The sequence below is a fragment of the Diabrotica virgifera genome, chromosome 3 (assembly GCF_917563875.1).
Source record: "Diabrotica virgifera virgifera chromosome 3, PGI_DIABVI_V3a".
NCBI lineage: Eukaryota > Metazoa > Arthropoda > Insecta > Coleoptera > Chrysomelidae > Diabrotica > Diabrotica virgifera.
The window spans coordinates 15994173-16014094 of NC_065445.1; the positions used below are offsets into that span (position 1 = coordinate 15994173).

The window sequence follows — 19922 nt, forward strand, 5'->3', positions numbered from 1 at the left end:
TTTCAAGTATAAATGACTACTCTTAGTGTATATTTATCAACTGAATTTATGAGTGTTAAGAACATATTTTATGTAATATTGTTACTAATATCATAATAAGAATAGCCAACATCTTCTCCCAAACATCAACCAGCATCAGTAATGATGTAATCTTTTAAAAAACTCATTAACGCTTTAAACAAGAAGGCTATGACAATAGTAGTTGCAAAATATAAAGAGTTGACATAAGGAATGTAGTGGGGTATAATATTTTCTTGTCATTACTTGTAACTTCCCGATCAATATAAAAAAATTAAAAAGATAAAAAAATCAATATTAATATATTAGTAACAAGACTTCCGTAGGATGAACAACAGTAAAACATGAACAATGGTAAAATTTCTGACCTTGTAAACTATTTTTTTTTCCATTTCAAATATACAGTGGAACCCCGATAAGTCGGCCCCCGATAACCCGGAAATCCGGCTAACCCGGACCGATTTTCATCAGACAAACAAACATTTTTTCACTTTGACAGAGTTTTTTACCAAGAAATAAACAATAGTGTATACCACTGTACGTAATTTAGATGTACTGTGCATATGTATTTCATGTTTTTGCAATTATAATGTGTATTTTCCTATTAAAAATATTTAGTTTACTAATTTTTACCGTATTCTCCGGCTAACCCGGATTTTCGATAACCCGGATCGGCCGCGGTCCCGATTAATCCGACTTATCGAGGTTTCACTGTATAACACATACACACTTCCTCCTTTTTGTGTGAGGCGTCTCAGCAGTTGAAGTGAGCTCTGACAAGCTGAAATAATTTAGTATTATGTTGTTAAAGGTACAGTATTAGTTAAATTACAAGACTATGCAGTAGGTATAGCATTGCCCCCAGCAGCACTTGAATTGGAAGGATTTTGTGTATAACATTATTTCCATAAGTAGGTTTAGGAGCAGGTTTAGGTCAGTAGCAGGACCCTTCAGATTGTCTTTCTGAACATTTACTCTTGGTAGGTCTTTGCCTCCAGTTTTGACCATGTTATTTTGATGGTAGGTTGTTAAGTCACCTGCGGCAATAATGGTTTTGTCTTTAATATAACGAATATTGTTGAATTTTGTTCTCTAAACAATCACCACAAAAAGTTACGCAGATAAGTAATTTCACCTTTAATAGAAGAATCAACCTTTACTTCCAACGGCCCAAAATATTTCTTAGATTAATCTTTTTAATTTTTTGCACCAATGCAAGATAGCAGCAATTGCACCGATAGGTAATAGAAAGGCTCCTCTTCTCGAACAACAGCACGAGCCTCTGTAGTTGTAGGTTCAGCACATTTTTTTCTTATATAACAATATTTACACATAACTAGGGGATCATCCTTGTTATCCACAAGGATATTTGGCACATTTAAAACTCGTTTTCAAAAATTTAATAAACTGAAACTGTCACAAATATAAAAGTTCTCGAGTTTTACTACTTTTTAGTCAGTTTCTGTTTTATAATTTTTAACGTTGGAAAAGAAAATCCCAAAAATTAATCCAAAATGAACTTGAAATGAAAGTAATAAAACCTAATCCAAAATGAAAGCATTAAATGCAGTAGATCATTTGTAACTACATCAAACACAATATAAAACTAAAATTTTAAACCAGTTTTTAAATAAAAACTCAGCTCGTTTATGACAATCTATGCTCGAAGATTGGGATTCTAAAATAGTTTTTAGCATCCTTTACTGACTCCGTAACATTCATTTGTCTTTGCTTATTGTCTTTAAAATTTGGGCCCAAGAATTAGGCTGCATACTGCTGGTTTCAGAAGTAAACAACATAAGAAACTGGATCAACCCCTTCAAGTGCCAATCGCTTACTAAAAATCATGGCAGACACATACGGGCAAGTTCCTTCTTCTTCCTTCTTGGCTGTACAACTCTGTGTCTTGACCGAGTTTACTTTTTCCTCCACTCTTGCTGATCTTGTGCAATAATCTCCCATTGTTGTACCCCCATCGTACGTAGATCACTCGTTACCGCATTTTTCCATCTTTTTCTTGGGCGACAAAATGATCTTCTGTCATCGGACTTTTTCCAGAAGGTTGTATTTAGTAGTGTTTCATCATTTGCTCTCAGTACATGTCCTTCTTCTTCTACGGCACTACAGCCCAAATTGAGCCTTGGCCTCCTTTATTTTTTGCCTCCACCCTTGCTTGTTTGTGGCTGCTCTTCTCCATACACGGATTCCTAAAAGGGTTTGTGCGTCGCTGTTTACTGTGTCTTCCCAGCGTTTTCTTGGCTTTCCAACCGGTCTCTTTCCCTGCATTCTAGCATTCAGTGCTCTTTTTGGTAGCCTATCCTCTCCCATTCTTATCACATGTCCGGCCCATTGAAATCTTTGTATTCTAATGAAGTCTGACAGGGGTGCTTTCTTTTAAAGTTGACAAAGTTCGTTGCTGTATCAACTTCTGAAGATTCCGTTTTCCCTCACAGGTCCTAGTATTCTCCTCAGTACTTTCCTTTCGAATGTGTCGAGTTTGTTTTTGGATGTTTCTTTCAGGACCCAGGCTTCACTGCCGTAGCATGTTATTGGTCGAATTAAAATTTTATAGATTCTCATCTTTGTATTTCGGTGGACACTTTTAGACCGAAATATATGGGAAAGGGCAAAATAAGCTCTGTTTGCCTGCGTTATTAGAGAGTTATCAAGTAATCCTAGGAGAATACGGTAACGTTATTTTAGCAATGGAGCATGCGCAGTATGAAAATTGAATAACGGAAATGATTTTAACGTTTACGGGCTACGTTACGGTACGTCGGATAGCGGGCTTGAAATACGGTAACGTTAGCAGCGAATCGCACCAATTCGGCAAGACTCGGACATTTAAGTTCTGTTATGTGTGATTATGTCATCTGTTCTTTGTTATGAAATTTTATTTCTGTACATTAATAGGTGTTTTGTCTTTGTTTTCTTGGTTGATTGACCATCTGCTAACATTTGGAGTTAGTAGAAAGTTGGTGGAAAACATTTTATTTTAAAATTTTTTTTTCTAAATCTTCGTCATTTGGTCTCAAGTACCTTATTGCTTGTTGTAAGATCTCTTCTATATTTCTTTAGAAAAAATTTGAAACCCAAATTGTACAAAACCAGGCAAAATTACAAAATATTATGTATCTTCGATGAAAGAAACCAAAAATAGAAAAAAATTTAAACAAATTTAATTATATATTTGGACGCCTTTGAAATGTGGACGTATAGAAGAATTATGAGGGTTTCCTGGGTAGATAGAGTTACGAACAATGAAGTACTGAGAAGAATAGGTAAAGAGAAGGAAGTTGAACTGACAATTAAAGAAAGAAAACTACAGTACCTCGGACATGTGATGCGGGGCGAGAAGTATGGCATCCTGCGACTCATAATGCAGGGAAAGATAGATGGCAGAAGAAGCATCGGCAGAAGACGAATTTCATGGCTGAAGAACCTGAGAGAATGGTTTGGATGCAGCTCAAAACAACTATTTAGAGCTACTGCCTCAAAAATTAAAATAGTAATGATGATTGCCAACCTCCGTAGCGGAGATGGCACCTGAAGAAGAAGAAATTATATATTGCTGTCAAATACAACATTTGACTGACAGCTACCAACTTTTAACGTGAAGCACTTGATAACTCTAAAATTGCATATATTATAACTCTCTATTCTCTTCCGTATTTCGGTATTTCTCCGTCTTCTGATCCGTCGGCATATATTTCTACTCCCAGGTATGTACACTTTTCAACCGTTTCAATGTCATCTTCATGTATAATGTTTTGTGGGACTATATTTCTTCTCGTCTGTCATTATTTTTGTTTTTTCTGTGTTAATTTCCAGACCTAGCATTTTTGTTTGTGTTTTTAACTCTGCATATTATGTTTCCTGTGCTCCTGTGGATGTTCTACTCATAATATTAATATCATCGGCATAAGCGGCCGGTTGAACCGTTCGGTTGGTCAGTAGGTTTCCTCGTCCAGTTTGCATTTGCCTAACCGCATACTCCAGTGCCAGGTTAAACAATGTTGGGGCCAGCCCATCTCCCTGATTTAGTCCCTGCGAAATTTTGAAAAAGTCTGTCCGGTGGTTTTGTATTCGTACAGTACATGCCCTACCTATCTTATATGAGTTGCCTTGTTTTTGTTCATATTTGTGTCTTCGTCTCCATTCTCCTGTTGTCTTATCTATACAAGAACCAAAGATCATCCGGAGGATCTTACGTTCTAAGACTAATAATTTTTTCATTTCACGCTGCCTGGTTCAGTGTCCAAGTACCACTCTGTTTTAGCTCCCGTTGATAGCAATTTAGATTTAAGTAGCGTCACTAGGGAGTAATGTTCTCTATTTCCTGATATGATTCTGGCTGCTACATGTTTTTCGTATCTCTTTTTGGCTCTTATCACTGCTGCTAAGTATTTGAATTCTTTGACTTCTTCGTAGCTTTGGTAGATTGACCTTCTCTTCCTGGGCAGCGAAGCCATTTGTTAATGCTGATTGTGCTTTCCTAACTGCATGCTCTAAAGCGAAGTTGAATAACAAAGAGCAAAGTGGATCGCCTTGTCTCAGACCTGTTTCTATTTGAACTCATCTGATGTAGAGGTAATGGATTTTGACAAGCGCTATGAGTCATGCAGAAACAGTATACAAGTTTACGTGTGTTATTTACAAGGTCATAGCTCTTGTGAAAATATATGAGGTCTACTGCTGTCAATTTTGACACGTGTACATGGATTCTGCTCACACATCTGGACTAATCCTACCAGCTTTTTGGGCACTGTTTCTTCTGGGTACCAACTTTCTGGATATGGATAAGCGCAAGCGGTATGTAAGAATTACACACGTTACAGGGACTCGGCTTTCTGACTCAGAAACCAGCGCGCACTATGTACGCGCCCTTAGGGAGGTATATGCTACAAATCTCTAGTTTTATCAGACCCCACAAGATTAATGAAAAGTTAAGTAAAAACACACATTTAAAATCACAGATATACAACACATCTATAACTTGGTACATTACTCATTAGCTGGCACAACTTGTCACCATTTTGACATACAAGTGTTGCCAACTGCTAAAAAGAAATAAACTATGTGTTCACTTTAAATCACATGATATTCTTTTCTATACAAACACAAAAACTGCACAAGGAATTGTTTTGATGATATTTTGATTAAATTTTGTTTGCATTCTTTCTATTTTTATGTTTTATCTTGTATCTTGCAACGACTATTATGAACAGTTGATAAATTTACACTCACTTTAATATTGCTTACTCAGTTACTTTTAACCACGACCGAGTATTTTAGATGTTGTTCACATCTCAATTGCTTCACAGGTTTTGTTTATCTAATTGTTGTTTTGTGATTTGTCAGGCACATGGTTGTTTATTTATATGGTTTGGTAAAAAGAATAATGTATGGAATAGTATGATGGGCCATTTTGAGTCGTTGACTTGGCGTGGACAAAAATAGCTTATAAAATGGCAAATTATGTCTTGGTTGACATATGGTTTGATTGTTGGGTACATGTTTTTAGTTACGGCCGCTCTAGAGGTTATAGAGAACGTGATTATGACAGAGACGGTAGAAGATCCAGCAGAAGCAGCAGATACGATGACAGATCAAGACGCAGCGGAGGTGGTGGTAGTAGATACAGAAGATAAGTTAGTTTTATGTTCAATTTGTTTGAAATATCCAGGTAGTATTTGAGTTTTGTTACAATAATTATATTTAGAATTTTGTGTTTTGTGGATAAAGTTTCTAAGATTGTTAGGAATATAAGGTGTATGAAATTATGTTATTAATTCTTTGTAAAATGGTGTTTTATGTTACATGAGTACACATAGTGAACTATGTGGAGTTTATTTGATTTTAATATTTAGAACGTTTTTGATATACCTTGTATTTTCCTACTATTTCGTTACTTCATCCACTGCTCATATACAAATTATAACACACTTCCTTATTTTCGTGTTTTAGCATAAATAAAATTATATATCTTTAAAATGTATTTACAATAAAAAAATATTCAGTAAAGGATCTGTTCAATTGTCTAACATCTAAACCAGCAGGAAAGAAGATCAAGTTGGATGTGTTGATGACTGATGACCTATGATAGTACAAATAAACCTCTGATCATGATCAGACAACCAGTAAGAACTACTGCGATGATAGATACCTTATACAGAATAAGTCAAATAAAAACGGGGTATACGCAGTTGATACAATGTATCGGAACTATATTTGAAATAGTCGACCAATATAAAAGTTCGACAGACATAAATCATAGCGATGTTATGATCGGCATGTATAAAATATTGTTCAACTACCTGTCTCCTTTTGGACTCATGGCTCATGGCCTCGCTCGTAAAAGGAGACAGGTAGTTAGATACGATATTTTATACATGCCGAACTTTTATATTGGTCGACTATTTCAAATGTAGTTCATATACACCATATTAACTGCATATGTCCCGTTTTTATTTGGTTTATTCTGTATGTAATGCTGATTATACGAGTATGTAGCCCTGATTGTATACTTTCGGTAATTGTTCTATTTTTTTACTTTAAGAATTGTTTAGATACAAGTCATCCACACATAGCGCTTAGCTATGCATGCTTCAAGACCTTTGTTCCTGAACGTAATCCACTACAATTTAGAAGAAATTCTGGTTCATAGAAGACAGCAGGTGTCTGAAAATTTCCTGAATACTAAGATTAACAGATCCTTCTTTGGCACTTAAATACTTCTTCTAAAGATCTATTTTATTCTTAACAATGTATATGAGTATCGAACTACAATATCTAGAATTACTAAAATAGGCAAGGAGCACAGCTGTCATATATTTAAAACAGTAATCAAAAAGTCTTTAATGATTTATTTGTTCTTCGAAGTTAATGCCATATGCAATTTAAAAATTATAATCGTTAATGTGTAAAAGATATAATCACAAAATGGTTTATTTAAAGATACGATAATTTGATATCTAACTAATTCTGTCGCAAGCATACCTACTATATTGCTGGTAATTTTCTTTATTTATACAGGGGTAGCCAGCTAGCAAATTTGCAAAAAATATTAATTTATGTATTTACAACAAGTGTTCAAAATGTTGAATTCATCTTAATACATTTCAAATATCGTTTTTCGATCAAATTAATAATGTGAACAAGCATCGTGATATCTAACTCCATGGTTATCCAATGTTCGAGATAGTCAACATTTTCGATCTTCGTGCAACTCTGTTCTTAAGTATGTCCCAAATTGAGAAATCCATAGGAGTAATATCTGGCGACCTTGAAGGCCACAGTTCGTGAAGGCGTTCATCTGGCAAAGGAAACAGTAACTAACCATGTCACCACGCTCTGACAAGGAGGGCTCAATGTGGAGGGTATATAATATATGAATTAAAAGCCCTGATGTAGTAAAAAATCAACTAAATGTGTCCAGTTAGCTAGACGTCAAAATTGTAGGGTGTAACCAATTGTAATTATAATCGAAACATGCACTAAATGAATTATCATTGTCATTATTAAATTGTGTACGTGTCATTAAGAGCAATATGTACTCAGGATGTTAATTATATATTGACAGCTTTGCTGACGTGTTCCTGATTAATGATTTCTTTATATATTAATAATATTCATATGTTTGTATAAGTTGACGTCGTAACATTATCTATCTACATATAATAATTAATCATAAGTTAAAATTTTTCACAAAATTTATTTGTTTTTCTACAAAGTTTTGTTTAAAAAACTATCCAAGTAGTTAATAAAATTAATAAAATACGGTGAGGTGACCGGGTCTTGCTTTTATTTTCTGGTGTTCAGCCAGAATTGTGCCCACCATTGTTTTATTGCTATGATTTACTTAATCAATGTCGCTAAAAACAGGGCGTGTGAAAATCGAAGTCGTATAGGGCCAAATCTGGAGAATACGGTGGATTGGACAGCAGTTCGTAGCCAAATTTTACCATGTCGACGGCGGAGGTATGAGCCGGTGCGTTGTCGTGGTAGAAGAGCACTTTTTTCTTCGCCAAACGAGGCAGTCCTTCCTGAAATCTGGCCTCGAATCGGTCCAATAATTCGGCATAGTAGAGCCTTTTGTGCTTTTCCGGGAAGTCTAGGTAGATTACACCTTGTGAATCTCAAAAACAGTGGCCATCACTTTTTCAACCGATAGAATAATCTTTGCCTTCTTCGGAATAAGTTCGGAGGGTGACCTCCACTATTTCAACTCTTCCTTGTCTCTGGTGTGTACCAGTGGATCCATCGACAGTGACAAAACACCGTAGAAACTCCTTCGGATTATGCTTTATCATCCTCAAATACTCCTCTGAAGTGGTCTTACGATTGCGCTTGTTGTCCAGAGTGAGCAAATGCGGCACCCATCGACAGCTTACGAGATGCCTATATTATCTCAGCTATCTGGCGCACCTTCAGTCGGCGGTCTGCCAATACGAGATCGTGGATTTTTTTCAAATTAAACTCTGTGGTAGCCCATTTCGAGGTTATCAAAAACCGACATGCCACCACATCGAAACTCATTAAACCAATTTTTGACTGTTGCCATCGAAGAAGAAAAGTCACTGTATACATAGTGTGACCAACTAGCCAGAAAAATCCGGGACATGGCCCGAATTACGAAGTCGTGTCCCGGCGTCCCGGACAAGGCTTCCGGGCCATCCGAATTTTCAACATTTTGGTAAAATTCTATTTTGAAGTTTTGGATACGTTATTCTTCTAATTCACATAAAATTGGTGGGACGAAAAAAAGTCAACAATTTCTAGAATTTAATTCTAATACCACATCCAAAACGCATGCATTTTATATCGGTGGACGGTGGACTTTTTTTCGTTTCTGTATTTTAATTATCCTCTTCTGAAAAAAAAAATGGCCCGATTTTCATTGAAAAGTCCCGGATTTCACGTATTTTTTTTCAGCCTTGTCCCGGATTCGACTGAATTGGAGTTGGTCACACTATGTATACAGCATCCAAGTGCTCTTTGATTTCACTGTGCGATTTCACTTCCAAAAACAATAATCGAATCACCGGCAGATATTGCTCTATTTCATGTTTCTAAAATCCCCAGACAAGCCCGCTTTGCAGATACGCCGAATATATTACATGATGATTCTTCTAGCGATTGCAGCGCCGTCGGGCGGTGAGGCTAAGTACTTATGGGACCGCCTACGTATTGATCTACCTCTTATCTTTGTTTTCTAAATTGACAATATCATCATCGTTATTTCTGTTACGGATTTCCGACTTACTCGTAAGAAGGGAAAATACAACCTAATTATGTCTGCTTTCAAATCTTTTTCAGTTTTTAGGTATATATTTTAGGTTAGGTTTTTCAATTCATGTACGAAGCACATTTGGAGTACTTCTTTTGAAGAAGGAAAACGACAATGCAAACTTGAATAAATCAACATTACACATTTGTGATCTCACTTCCCGGCACTTAGAAAAACAATGAATTTTTAAGGAAACTTAAAAAATGAACTCTAATATTTACACACGATGATCTACGGTAACCAGCATTTATAATAATTCACCAATTTTCTCAAAAAAAAATTAGATTGATTGTTCACTTGATAAAAATTTTTAGTGTAGTTAGTATAATTGTTCTTTTACAATTTGTCACTTGGAAATGTTCATCAGGATCACACACACATAAAGGTGCGTATTGACAAGAGCATTTTCTTTCGAACGAACCAAACTTGTCGAACGGGCTGGGTGCGCAAAAACAAGTAAATGCTCAGGTTTAGTCAAGTGTTCGTTCTGTTCGCCGCGTTCCTATGTTCTGCTCATTTTATTTCAATGTTTGTCCGACCACGGTAGCTGAGAATCTAGAGTATGCCCATACCCACTGAGCGTCAACGAACAAATGATGATCATGGTCAATGAACTTGATTTTTTCAACGGTTACGGACACTTATCCGAAAATGATCGTCTTGTTCGGTTCGGCAGAATTTTGCTCGCGAACGCGTATTTACTAAGCAATGTGTTACAGTGCGGTTCGTTCGGAGAAAAATGCTCAAGTCACTACGCACCTTAATACATATATTACTATTTTGTTGTATTTAGAAAATTGCAGTCTTGTTTTTAAAATGGTCTGTCGCATGCTTTATATAAAATTGAATGTGTTATTGAGTGTGAAGACAGCAGTTTTCTAACCATATATCCATTTGTCATATTTCTTTATAGTTTAAATATACCCAAAATAATTAATAAGTGTGGAAACGTTTTATGACATGAAAGAACCAAATAAAATGAATTTCTACCTGTTAAATTTATTCTTCCTCGATTTACCAATTTCCAGCAGCGCCAGGTGAAAGTAAAATAAGTGCGACAAACTTCAGGGCGTGGAATGGAATAAACTAAGCACTTAAGAAATTTCTAGACGCAAAAATATAGAGGATTTAAAGCTGGATATACTATATCTAAGTGATTACTTATACTTAGGTACGTTAATGCTAAAATTGGCAGGTGCATCATCATGCATGAAACATAAATGTTCTATAGACCAGAGGTGCAACCAGGATGATCCTAAGGGGGGTTACATCTACTTGAAGGTCTCTGGGGGATATGGAATAATAATGGTGTTAAGCGTATAGAGCTCAAAGTGCATCCAAAAGGGGGATTATAACCCCCTGGTTACGCCTATGCTATAGACACAATCCAAGTAAAACATACAGAGAGGTCAGATATCATAATAGAAGCTCCTATATAAGGACTCCCATTTTAGTGAGAGACAAAAATGGAGAAATGCTCGCCAAAAGAAAATGAAATAACAGAAGGATGGACTGAACAGCTCCTGATAAATGAGTATTAAACGATCGAATTAGAAATACTTCCATTAAGGCCCGGTACTTTATGTCTCATTAACCGGGCTTTAATCGTGACCTCTTTAGGGTCTCTTGCGTTGTAATAAATGCAATTACAAGTATTATTATAATTATAAATATGTATAATTATAATTGCATTTAGGTATTGCAACGCAAGAGACCCTAAAAAGGTCCCGGTTAACTAACCGGCTGTTAATCGAGACATAAAGTACCGGGCCTAAGAGTAGAAAAAATTCGACATGCCATAAAAATACCTACTTAAAAATGATAAATCTGTGGTCTGGACAATATTAATGCTGATGCCTTAAAAGGTAGTCAAGAACTCGATAAGTAAAATCCATTAATAGAAAAGGCCTGGCAAAGAAAGAATAGTCTATTCTCTATTTCAAACGTTGTATATTGCAAGCGGGTTTGCCATTCTGTGAATTATCATAAATAAATCATAATTTAGTATTCCGTAGCAGTTGACAGCGATAATAAGTCATGAAGGGCGGCAACGTTGTCAGAAAATTCTCATTTAGTTCGCATGGGGTCATCCTGCATAGCATTTAATAGGGTATAGTAGAATTATTGTACCATTACATAGAGGAATCATGTATGATCTTTCACTGCTCAATACTACTTTGGCATTACTAAAAAGTTTACTACAAAACGCCGAAGAAATAGTTGGTGGCTACCAGTGCAGTTTCGATCCTGGAAGATCAACGTACATCCAGATCTTTATAGGTTTCAAACAGGCTTATGATTCAATTAATCAGCTGGGCATACTCAAGAAACTAGCTGCGGTAACCCAAATATGTGTAGTGACTATTGTAAACAGGGGGCAAAACAAATGCGTAAATTCTGGACTAAGATAGGGATATTTGTTGTCTCCATTGTTACTCGACCTGTCCTTGGAAACTCATGCGAAAAACATTTATCCAAAAATCGAACGAGACATTGCTACTCGGAGAGCAAAAATCATACTCACCGATGACATAAACGCAGTAGCACAATCAATATAACAAATCAAAGACAAAATACATGGTCGTCCCAAAACAAGAACGACGGCGAATAAAGCAAAATATTACTATAAACGATCATAATTATGCTGTGGTTAAGAATTTAAATATCTAGGAGCAACAATATTTAAACAGCTGGGAAACATTTTTTTGCAATGCAACATCTCATGAAAGGCAAGGCCAGCAATCGCGTATGGAAGCGAAACATAGACGCTAACAAAAAGAGAAGTAAGTAAATTGTGTCTAAAATAAAATCCCTATTCCAAAAGGAAAATCTAGTCAGAGTCAGATATACAAAGGCCAATAGGCTAAGATGGACAGGACATGTGATACGCAATAATAACAATCGCCCTATAATAAACAATGTGTTTTGGAAAAGATCAGATATGGGAGGAGGTCTGTAGGATGGTCTAGAAAAAGGTAGAAATATGGAGTCGAGAAAGGATCGTGAGACAATGGGAAATAGTGGCACAGGACCAATAATCATGGAAGGCAAGGTAAACTCAGCAAAGACTCACGAAGAGTGGTAATACCATTGATGATGATGGTCGTTTAAAATTGGCCCAATGCCGGCAAGTTAGCCAATTTGACTGCTGTTTTCATATACCACAAATTTCTCATGTTTGAATAGAATTATTTCGTTGACTTCGATATTTAGAGAAAAAATTTCAGTAGAAAATAGTATCTAAATAAAAAAGAAGTTGATATTAATTGAATTAAGTTAAACTAATATAGATTTACAACTACATACAATAGTTTTAATAAAATGATTTTATTTATTTTTGTAGGAGATTTTGGTTATTTAAAAAAATAGTTTTGTATTCATCTACCTCTATTTATTTACGGAAGTTATGTGTGTAATTACTGGCTGCCTACATTCGCTATTTCTAAAGATGTACGACGTCACTATATTGACACTTGACTTTTGACAATCATTACCAATACAAATCATATATTAGAATTTGAAAATAAAATAGTAAATATACTCGAAAATTGATCAACATAAATAACCAACGTTAAAACTTTTTGAACAAAATTGTAATTAATAAATATTGTAATGTTTTAATTCCAATTAATTTATTTATTTAATATTTTCAATTTCGGGAATTTGAATTTTTGTTGTGGCCAACCTGGTAAACCATGACCAACAAGGAAGTTCGAGTTTTGCTTTTAGTTGTTCCATTGATTGTGTACAATCTATAAAACGAAGAAAAGTAATTTTAGTACAAAAACTATGAATTATCATCTAATTTAACTCATACAAAAATGAACGGTATTGAACTTTTTTTCCAATCTACAAATTATTTCATAGTATTTTTGAAGTTTTTAGGGCTAGATACACATTCTTTGTGACTTCTATGTAATTACCTATGGCTTGAATTTAGTCCTAAGTATTTAGAGCTCACCTCATCTTTAAGTATATAGAGAAGTAATTATTTTGTTATCTTATTCTGTAGAGTAGTATTTAAATATTTCACTAGAGTACATTACATAAAGTAGTTAGCACATCAATATTTAGAGATATTTTACAAATTTATTAATACACCAATTTATTTTATACACAACTATATTTACAATCATAATACTTAGTTTAACTTAAAATAGGAAAGAAGTATTTAACAAAATTTAGAAATATAAGTTAATAGTGCCTATCTGTATTGTTTCATAAAAATGAGACAATATAATCATATTTATAGTAATATAATTTCATCAAAAATCAAAATTAAGGTTCCCCTCTGTGGCTCAGTGGTAAGAGAGCCTACCATTGAATTCAGGGGTTGTGAGTTCGAATCTCAACTGGGTAGGAAATTTTTCATTTATTAAAAATTATTGAAAATAGTTTCTACCATGGGATCCGTACTCACTGGAGGGACTGCAGACTACACATTTACTCAACACACACACACACACACAGTACACACTACACCAACTATCTGATTGCAAAATCAGCTTACCATGCCAATGACCATTAGTTGTCGAGGCATTAAGCTAAATACAAAAAAAGTTAAGGTGCTCACTTTCATTCTGGTCAGAACTAACTGATCACATTTGCAAGCTATAAGCTTTGGAGTAAATTTCAAGAATTTAATTATTCTGAAGTTGGGGATTCAGTTAAAGAATTAAAATATGTGAGGCACTGTTAAGTTGCAAAGGAATAAATTTTTAACAGCTCTTTTTAACATACAGTGCACTATAGGTTCAAGAATATTGGCAATACAAGTCAGTTCTTTCAATGCTGATTTTAGCTGTCTTCTCTTCTTGAATGGCTTTACAACTTGGGGTGAGTCTTGTCTACATATATTATACCCCTCCATCTTCTACGATACTGCACTTCTATTTCCCATTGTTGTACCCCAATCCTAGAAAAATCAGCTTCAACATCATCTGGTCTTTCAAAAAATACTGTCTTTAACACTCTGTCTTCCTCTGATTTGACTACATGACCTGCCCGTCTTATATGGTTAGCTTTTATATGTCTGACAATGTTTTCAGTACCATACAGAGTCACAAATTCATCATTACGGCACCTTCTCTGCTCTCCTGTCAATTCATCTATTTGAGGGCCAAATATCATTCTCATAAGTCTCCTTTCAAATACCAGCAGCTTATTTATTCCCCGCTGATGTAGAGTCCATATTTCACTTCCATATGTAACAAATGGGTGAATAATTGATATGTACAGTCTTAATTACATATTTAGATTTTCTTTTTAGCTGTATTAACCCATTTCTGTCCAAATTTTTTTTGTTTTCAAATTTTAAAATTTTACTTATACATGATTATCAGTAATATTGTGCTTATTCAGGAAATATTCATGAAATTAATTTACATCTTTGCATCGTATCCAACTTGGTGTCTATGCATTATGACGTTGTGACCCTGACAGAAATTGTGGGGACATCTGGTGACTGTCTTAATTTGAATCAAACATATTTACCTATTGGGCTGACCAACTATCTCCCTATATAAACAATGGTATTACAGTGGAACCCCGATAAGTCGGCCCCCGATAACCCGGAAGTCCGGCTAACCCGGACCGATTTTCATCAGACAAAAATTTAACAAATAAACAATTTAACAATTTTATCAAATAAAAATGTATGTAGGTCAAATAATATTTGAGAGATAATGTGTATTTGTGTAATTTGAACACATATAAGTATGTACAACAGTAAAAATGATTCATGCACACGGCGGCAGGCAGAGCGACCGTCTCAGCTTATCGGAAAGAACAGGCACCTGTCTGTATTCCTTTTCCGTTATTTATGTCAAACTGTCTTAGCATTGTTTAAAATAGACGTGACTATTTAAAAATTCTTTTTTAAAACAATGGCCTTAGTCTGTTCTTAAATAACAACATTGTTTTAATCACTTCCGTTCTGTAATCGTGCTTCAGATTGTGTTTGCCTGATTTTTGTCTACGTAATGGTAACAAAACTGTAATGTTAACAAAACGTAAAAATGTTGTGACAATGGAAAAGAAACTAGAAACATTAGGTAGGATTGATAAAGGTGAATCTTTAAAATAAATTTATTGCAGCATCATAATATGATATTATGATACCATAGGTCTGGATCCCGCGTATGAAAAAAAAGTTGATTAATAGCAAGCTAAAAATTTGTTAATAGCTTAAGGGTGTCTAGTCGGATAAACTTTGATATATGAGAACACTGGAACAGGGGCAGTTTTAATTGTGGAACAGGTAAAAAATCTGGAACGGTCAGAACACGAAAATGGCACATTTGTTTTGTCCGACAGAACAGACATAAACTCTCCGAACAGAGATTAAACTCTCATGCAAAAATCAGACTGCTATTTATCACCTGTCATAATTCCTGTCATTTGACATATTCTACATGTTCCACTCATTAAAACGCCAATTTGGTGATAAATAGCAGTCTGATTTTTGCATGAGAGTTTAATCTCTGTTCGGAGAGTTTAAGTCTGTTCTGTCGGACAAAATACATGTGCCGTTTTCGTGGTCTGACCGTTCCAAATTTTTAGCCTGTTCCACAGTTAAAACTTCCCCTGTTCCAGTGTTCCCATATATTAATGTTTGTCCGACTAGACACCCTTAAGCTAATAACAAATTTTCAGCTTGCTATTTATCAACTTTTTTTTCGTACGCGGGATCCAGACCTACCATATTATGGTGTCGGTACATCTCTACAGTATGACTGAGTTTTTTACCAAGAAATGAACAAAACTCTACACTCTATACAACTATACGTAATTTAGATGTGTACTGTGCATATGTGTTTCATGTTTTTGTAATTATAATGGAGGTTATTTATTAATTTTTACTATATTCTCCGGCTAACCCGGATTTTCGATAACACGGATCGGCCGCGGTCCCGATTAATCCGGGTTATCGAGGTTCCACTGTACTGATATAATTAAACTAAATTTTAATTATAATTATAATTTTAGTTCATCTGAAAAAGAGGCCACCTAGAATTTTATAAGAATTTTTCAATAACTAAGTTATTGAAAAGAGAATATGGCTATTCTGTTTTTCAAAAATCTTTCACTAGTGTACAGTTGTTCAAAGAGTGAACTTATGCAATTTTTAAAATTAAAACTATGGCTGAGAGATTTGCTAGATCTGTTCAAATTGTCACTTTGATTGGTAATGGAATGAGTCAAAGAGAAGTGGCCAGACAGCGTGGAGTCAGTCATTGTATGGTCCAAAAAACTTACCAACAATTTGTAGAGACTGGATCTCACGAACGATGACCAGGGGTCCTATTTTCGAATTCATTCGAGCATATTTCGCATACGAAATTAGAAGAATTTCGCTTGAAATCTGGTGTCTTGTATTTTCGAATACTTCGTGTACGAATTTTTTCATATACGACGACTCGAATGGGTATGAACCATTAGAATCGTGATGGTCGTATATGAATTATTGTGGTCATTTCAGCTGTCATGGTACTTTTAGCTGATAGTGTTAATTGCGTTGTTGTCTACAATATTTTTACATTGAAATTTATTTTCAATGGCTGGTTTAAATAATTCTTTAATATAAAGAAAAGATATGTTGTACGATTATGCCTTGAAAATATAACCTAACCTAACTTTATGTACGCATTTTAGCATTGGATCTAAGCTCCAAGCTTGACATATGACACCATTGCCATATACTCAATTTTTTCATACTATCACATTACATAAAGGTGCATTTAAAAAATCGCTTTGAAGTAAAGTTTTGAAAAGTAAATAGTAAAATATCAGTGTAAATACTGGATACAAAAATAATATTAAACAAAATAGCACACTTTCTGCGGACTTTGCAAATCGATATTACTAATATACCTATGCACTCTTAAGATTCGATTACACTTAAAATAACTGCTAAACAACTTTTCCCAAAAATGGCCTTTTTTATAATTTTTTCAGACTATAAGTCGTTATCTTTATGCAATAAACGTTCTTATACAATCTTATTCTTGTAAATTATACCCCAGTATATATAACAAATATAACATTTTGTTTTTAATAATGCGATTATACCATTGATTGAAATTATACAAGAAATAGACAAAAAACGTATGGCAACATTGTGACTCTTCAGATGACAAATTAGTACAATGTTATTCGAATTTGCAGTGTTGCTGGTGCAAATTCTGCTCGTATACGTATAACATTTCAAAGGACGTTCAAAAATACACATTCACGTTCGTATACGAAATTTTTCATTCGAGTTAACTAATATGCGAAAATATTCGATTGAATTCGAAAATACGACCCCAGGATCAGTCCCGAGAAGAATCGTTGAATGCTTACCAATACATTACTAAAATTCTAGACGAGCATGTAATGCCTTTTGCTGGGTTTGTGTGCGAAAACTTTATTTTCACGCAAGACAACATAGCCAGGATGGTAACGTAATATGTACCTGGAAACCATCGGTATGCCAAAAATGAATTGGCCGGCTCAAAGTCCAGATTTGAACTCGATTGAACATCTTTGGGACCCACTTAAACAAAGATTAAGAATACCTGCTCCAATAAATCGTGAGCAGCTTCAGTTAACGCTCATGGAAGAATGGGAAGCTTTTCCTCAAGACAACATCCAGAATTTGACTAATTCAATGCCAAATCGAATGAGGAGTGTAATTCACAATAGAGGTGGTAATACAGAGTATTAATAATCACGACTTAATTGTAATTTTTATAAAGAAAACAGAAAAAATGTACAATGTTAATTTTTTTAATTTTCCAATAAAATCATCATTTTGGAAAAAGTTTTTTTTACATTTGTTATTTAAGAAATTTTATAACATATTCTTAAACATTACACATTACACAAACATCTAATGACAATAAATTTCTTGTAGGATTTGTAACAATTAAAAAATGCCAAAAATTTTAGGTGGTCTCTTTTTAATGAAGCGCAGTGATATAGGGTAAATTTTTCTTTAAATTTAAACAAATTTTAATGAATCAAAACAAATAAAAATTTTAGTAATCTATAAATTTGACGCTGGCCTATAGTGGGTAATGATAAAAATAGCATTTTATAAATTAATAAGGAATTTATAACAAAATATAAAATAATATCTCTAATTCTTGTTATTAGATTGGGGGAATTAAGGTTCTTATATTATTAGGTATTTCAATCAAATTTTGTAGCAATAATAGAATAAGTAGGTTTTGCTATGAAATAATTCACTTTTGTTTTGCATTTTCTTTATAGATTATTATTTCTATTACACACCTTCTTTGTAAATGTCTTCCAAATTTTTAATCTTGTTTCCTTTCCATGTTTTGTTGAATTTTTCTCTATTTTAGTACATTTTTTTACTTTTGAAAATGGCAACCAAACCTATAAGAGAAAGAAAATAGGAAAGTCTCAGTTACAGAATACATTATTAAAAATAAAATACACTAATTTAAATCTGAAACTTTCCTTATTGGAATCATTCTGTTAACAAAATAAGAAAATCTACGGTTTCGTTTTGATTAAAATCTGTCTTCCTCCATCCCCCGATAGCACTATTTCTAGGTCTACCTGTTGTCAAGGAGGCTCTAAGGAAGACAGATTTTTACCATCCCGACCGTAGATTGTTCTGTTAACATCCTAAATCTCTGCCTTCCACAATTTACAAGGCATAGAGATGACGAATATAGAAAACGGAAAGGATTCTACAATATGCAATCACATTCCGTTTTCATTCGTCTAGGAAAAGGTACAAGAAATGGTTCTTAGTACTCACAATCTGAGTAAAGATAGAAGTGAATTAAAAGACAATTATTTATGTTTCATTTTGATTCAGAGACAAGGCATAATCCACAGACAGCGCTGTTTCTGTTATAAACTTCATCAGTGCAGATGCTTGCTTGCATCTGAATCAAAACAAAACGAAACTATAAGATTTTTATACATATTAAATTGTGGCTCTTTGTACCCATGGAAATGTTGCACAAAACATATCTTCAGAACACATTTAATAACAAGTGATTCCTTCTTTTATGTTAATGACTTTGTAAAGTATAAAGCATCTTTTTTGATGAGATCCTTGTTCAGTTTCCTACTACATATTAGGTAAGCAGTTTACTCCTAAAAAGATGCTTAGAAACGGACTATACTAATTTTTTTTGCATTTCTATTGCTTCAAACCTTTTTTATTCGATTTTGTATATTTTTCAAAGATTCATTGTATTGTTATGATCTGCTTTCTATTACTTTTATATTAATTATTATTTACTTGATCAATTATTTAATTAACGCAAATCATACATAAAAATTAAGAAAGAATCTCAGGGTGCCTTTTTATAATATAAAAAAAATGTCTAAATTATCTTATGTTATACTTATCTTCTCTCGTGGTTTCAGTATCTCTTAGTTGAGATACTATCTCCTTATCGGGATAAAATAGGAAAAGGAAATAAATAGAAAAATCATAAAAATAAAAACATACAATTACCTTTATTATCAAAAGCAATGTTCTGTAAATTTATCAATTAAATTCTGTGGGCATAACTGTCCAAAAGAAACTTTTACCATATAAATTAATCTAATTCAAACAAATATTTATCGCTTTGTTCTTGATACC

General features: G+C 34.1%; 2 protein-coding genes across 5 annotated transcripts in view; both read left to right on the forward strand.

Moving 5' to 3' along the window:
- Positions 1-10305, forward strand: part of LOC114328953 (serine/arginine-rich splicing factor 7) — a 34530-nt gene extending 24225 nt beyond the window's left edge. The window contains exon 5 of one of the 2 annotated variants that reach the window (XM_028277959.2): positions 5380-5615. In XM_028277959.2, the coding sequence (XP_028133760.1) occupies positions 5380-5437 (58 nt within the window). In that variant the 3' untranslated portion in view covers positions 5438-5615. Of the gene's footprint in view, positions 1-5379 lie in introns of both variants that reach the window. The other variant, XM_028277951.2, reaches the window with a different exon arrangement.
- A 2690-nt stretch (positions 10306-12995) lies between these two features.
- LOC114328923 (polycomb protein Sfmbt) overlaps positions 12996-19922 on the forward strand; it is a 49905-nt gene continuing 42978 nt past the window's right edge. The window contains exons 1-2 of one of the 3 annotated variants that reach the window (XM_028277927.2): positions 13009-13135; positions 13186-13291. In XM_028277927.2, the coding sequence (XP_028133728.1) occupies position 13291 (1 nt within the window). In that variant the 5' untranslated portion in view covers positions 13009-13135; positions 13186-13290. Of the gene's footprint in view, positions 13292-19922 lie in introns of all 3 variants that reach the window. The other 2 variants (XM_028277912.2, XM_028277919.2) reach the window with 2 other exon arrangements.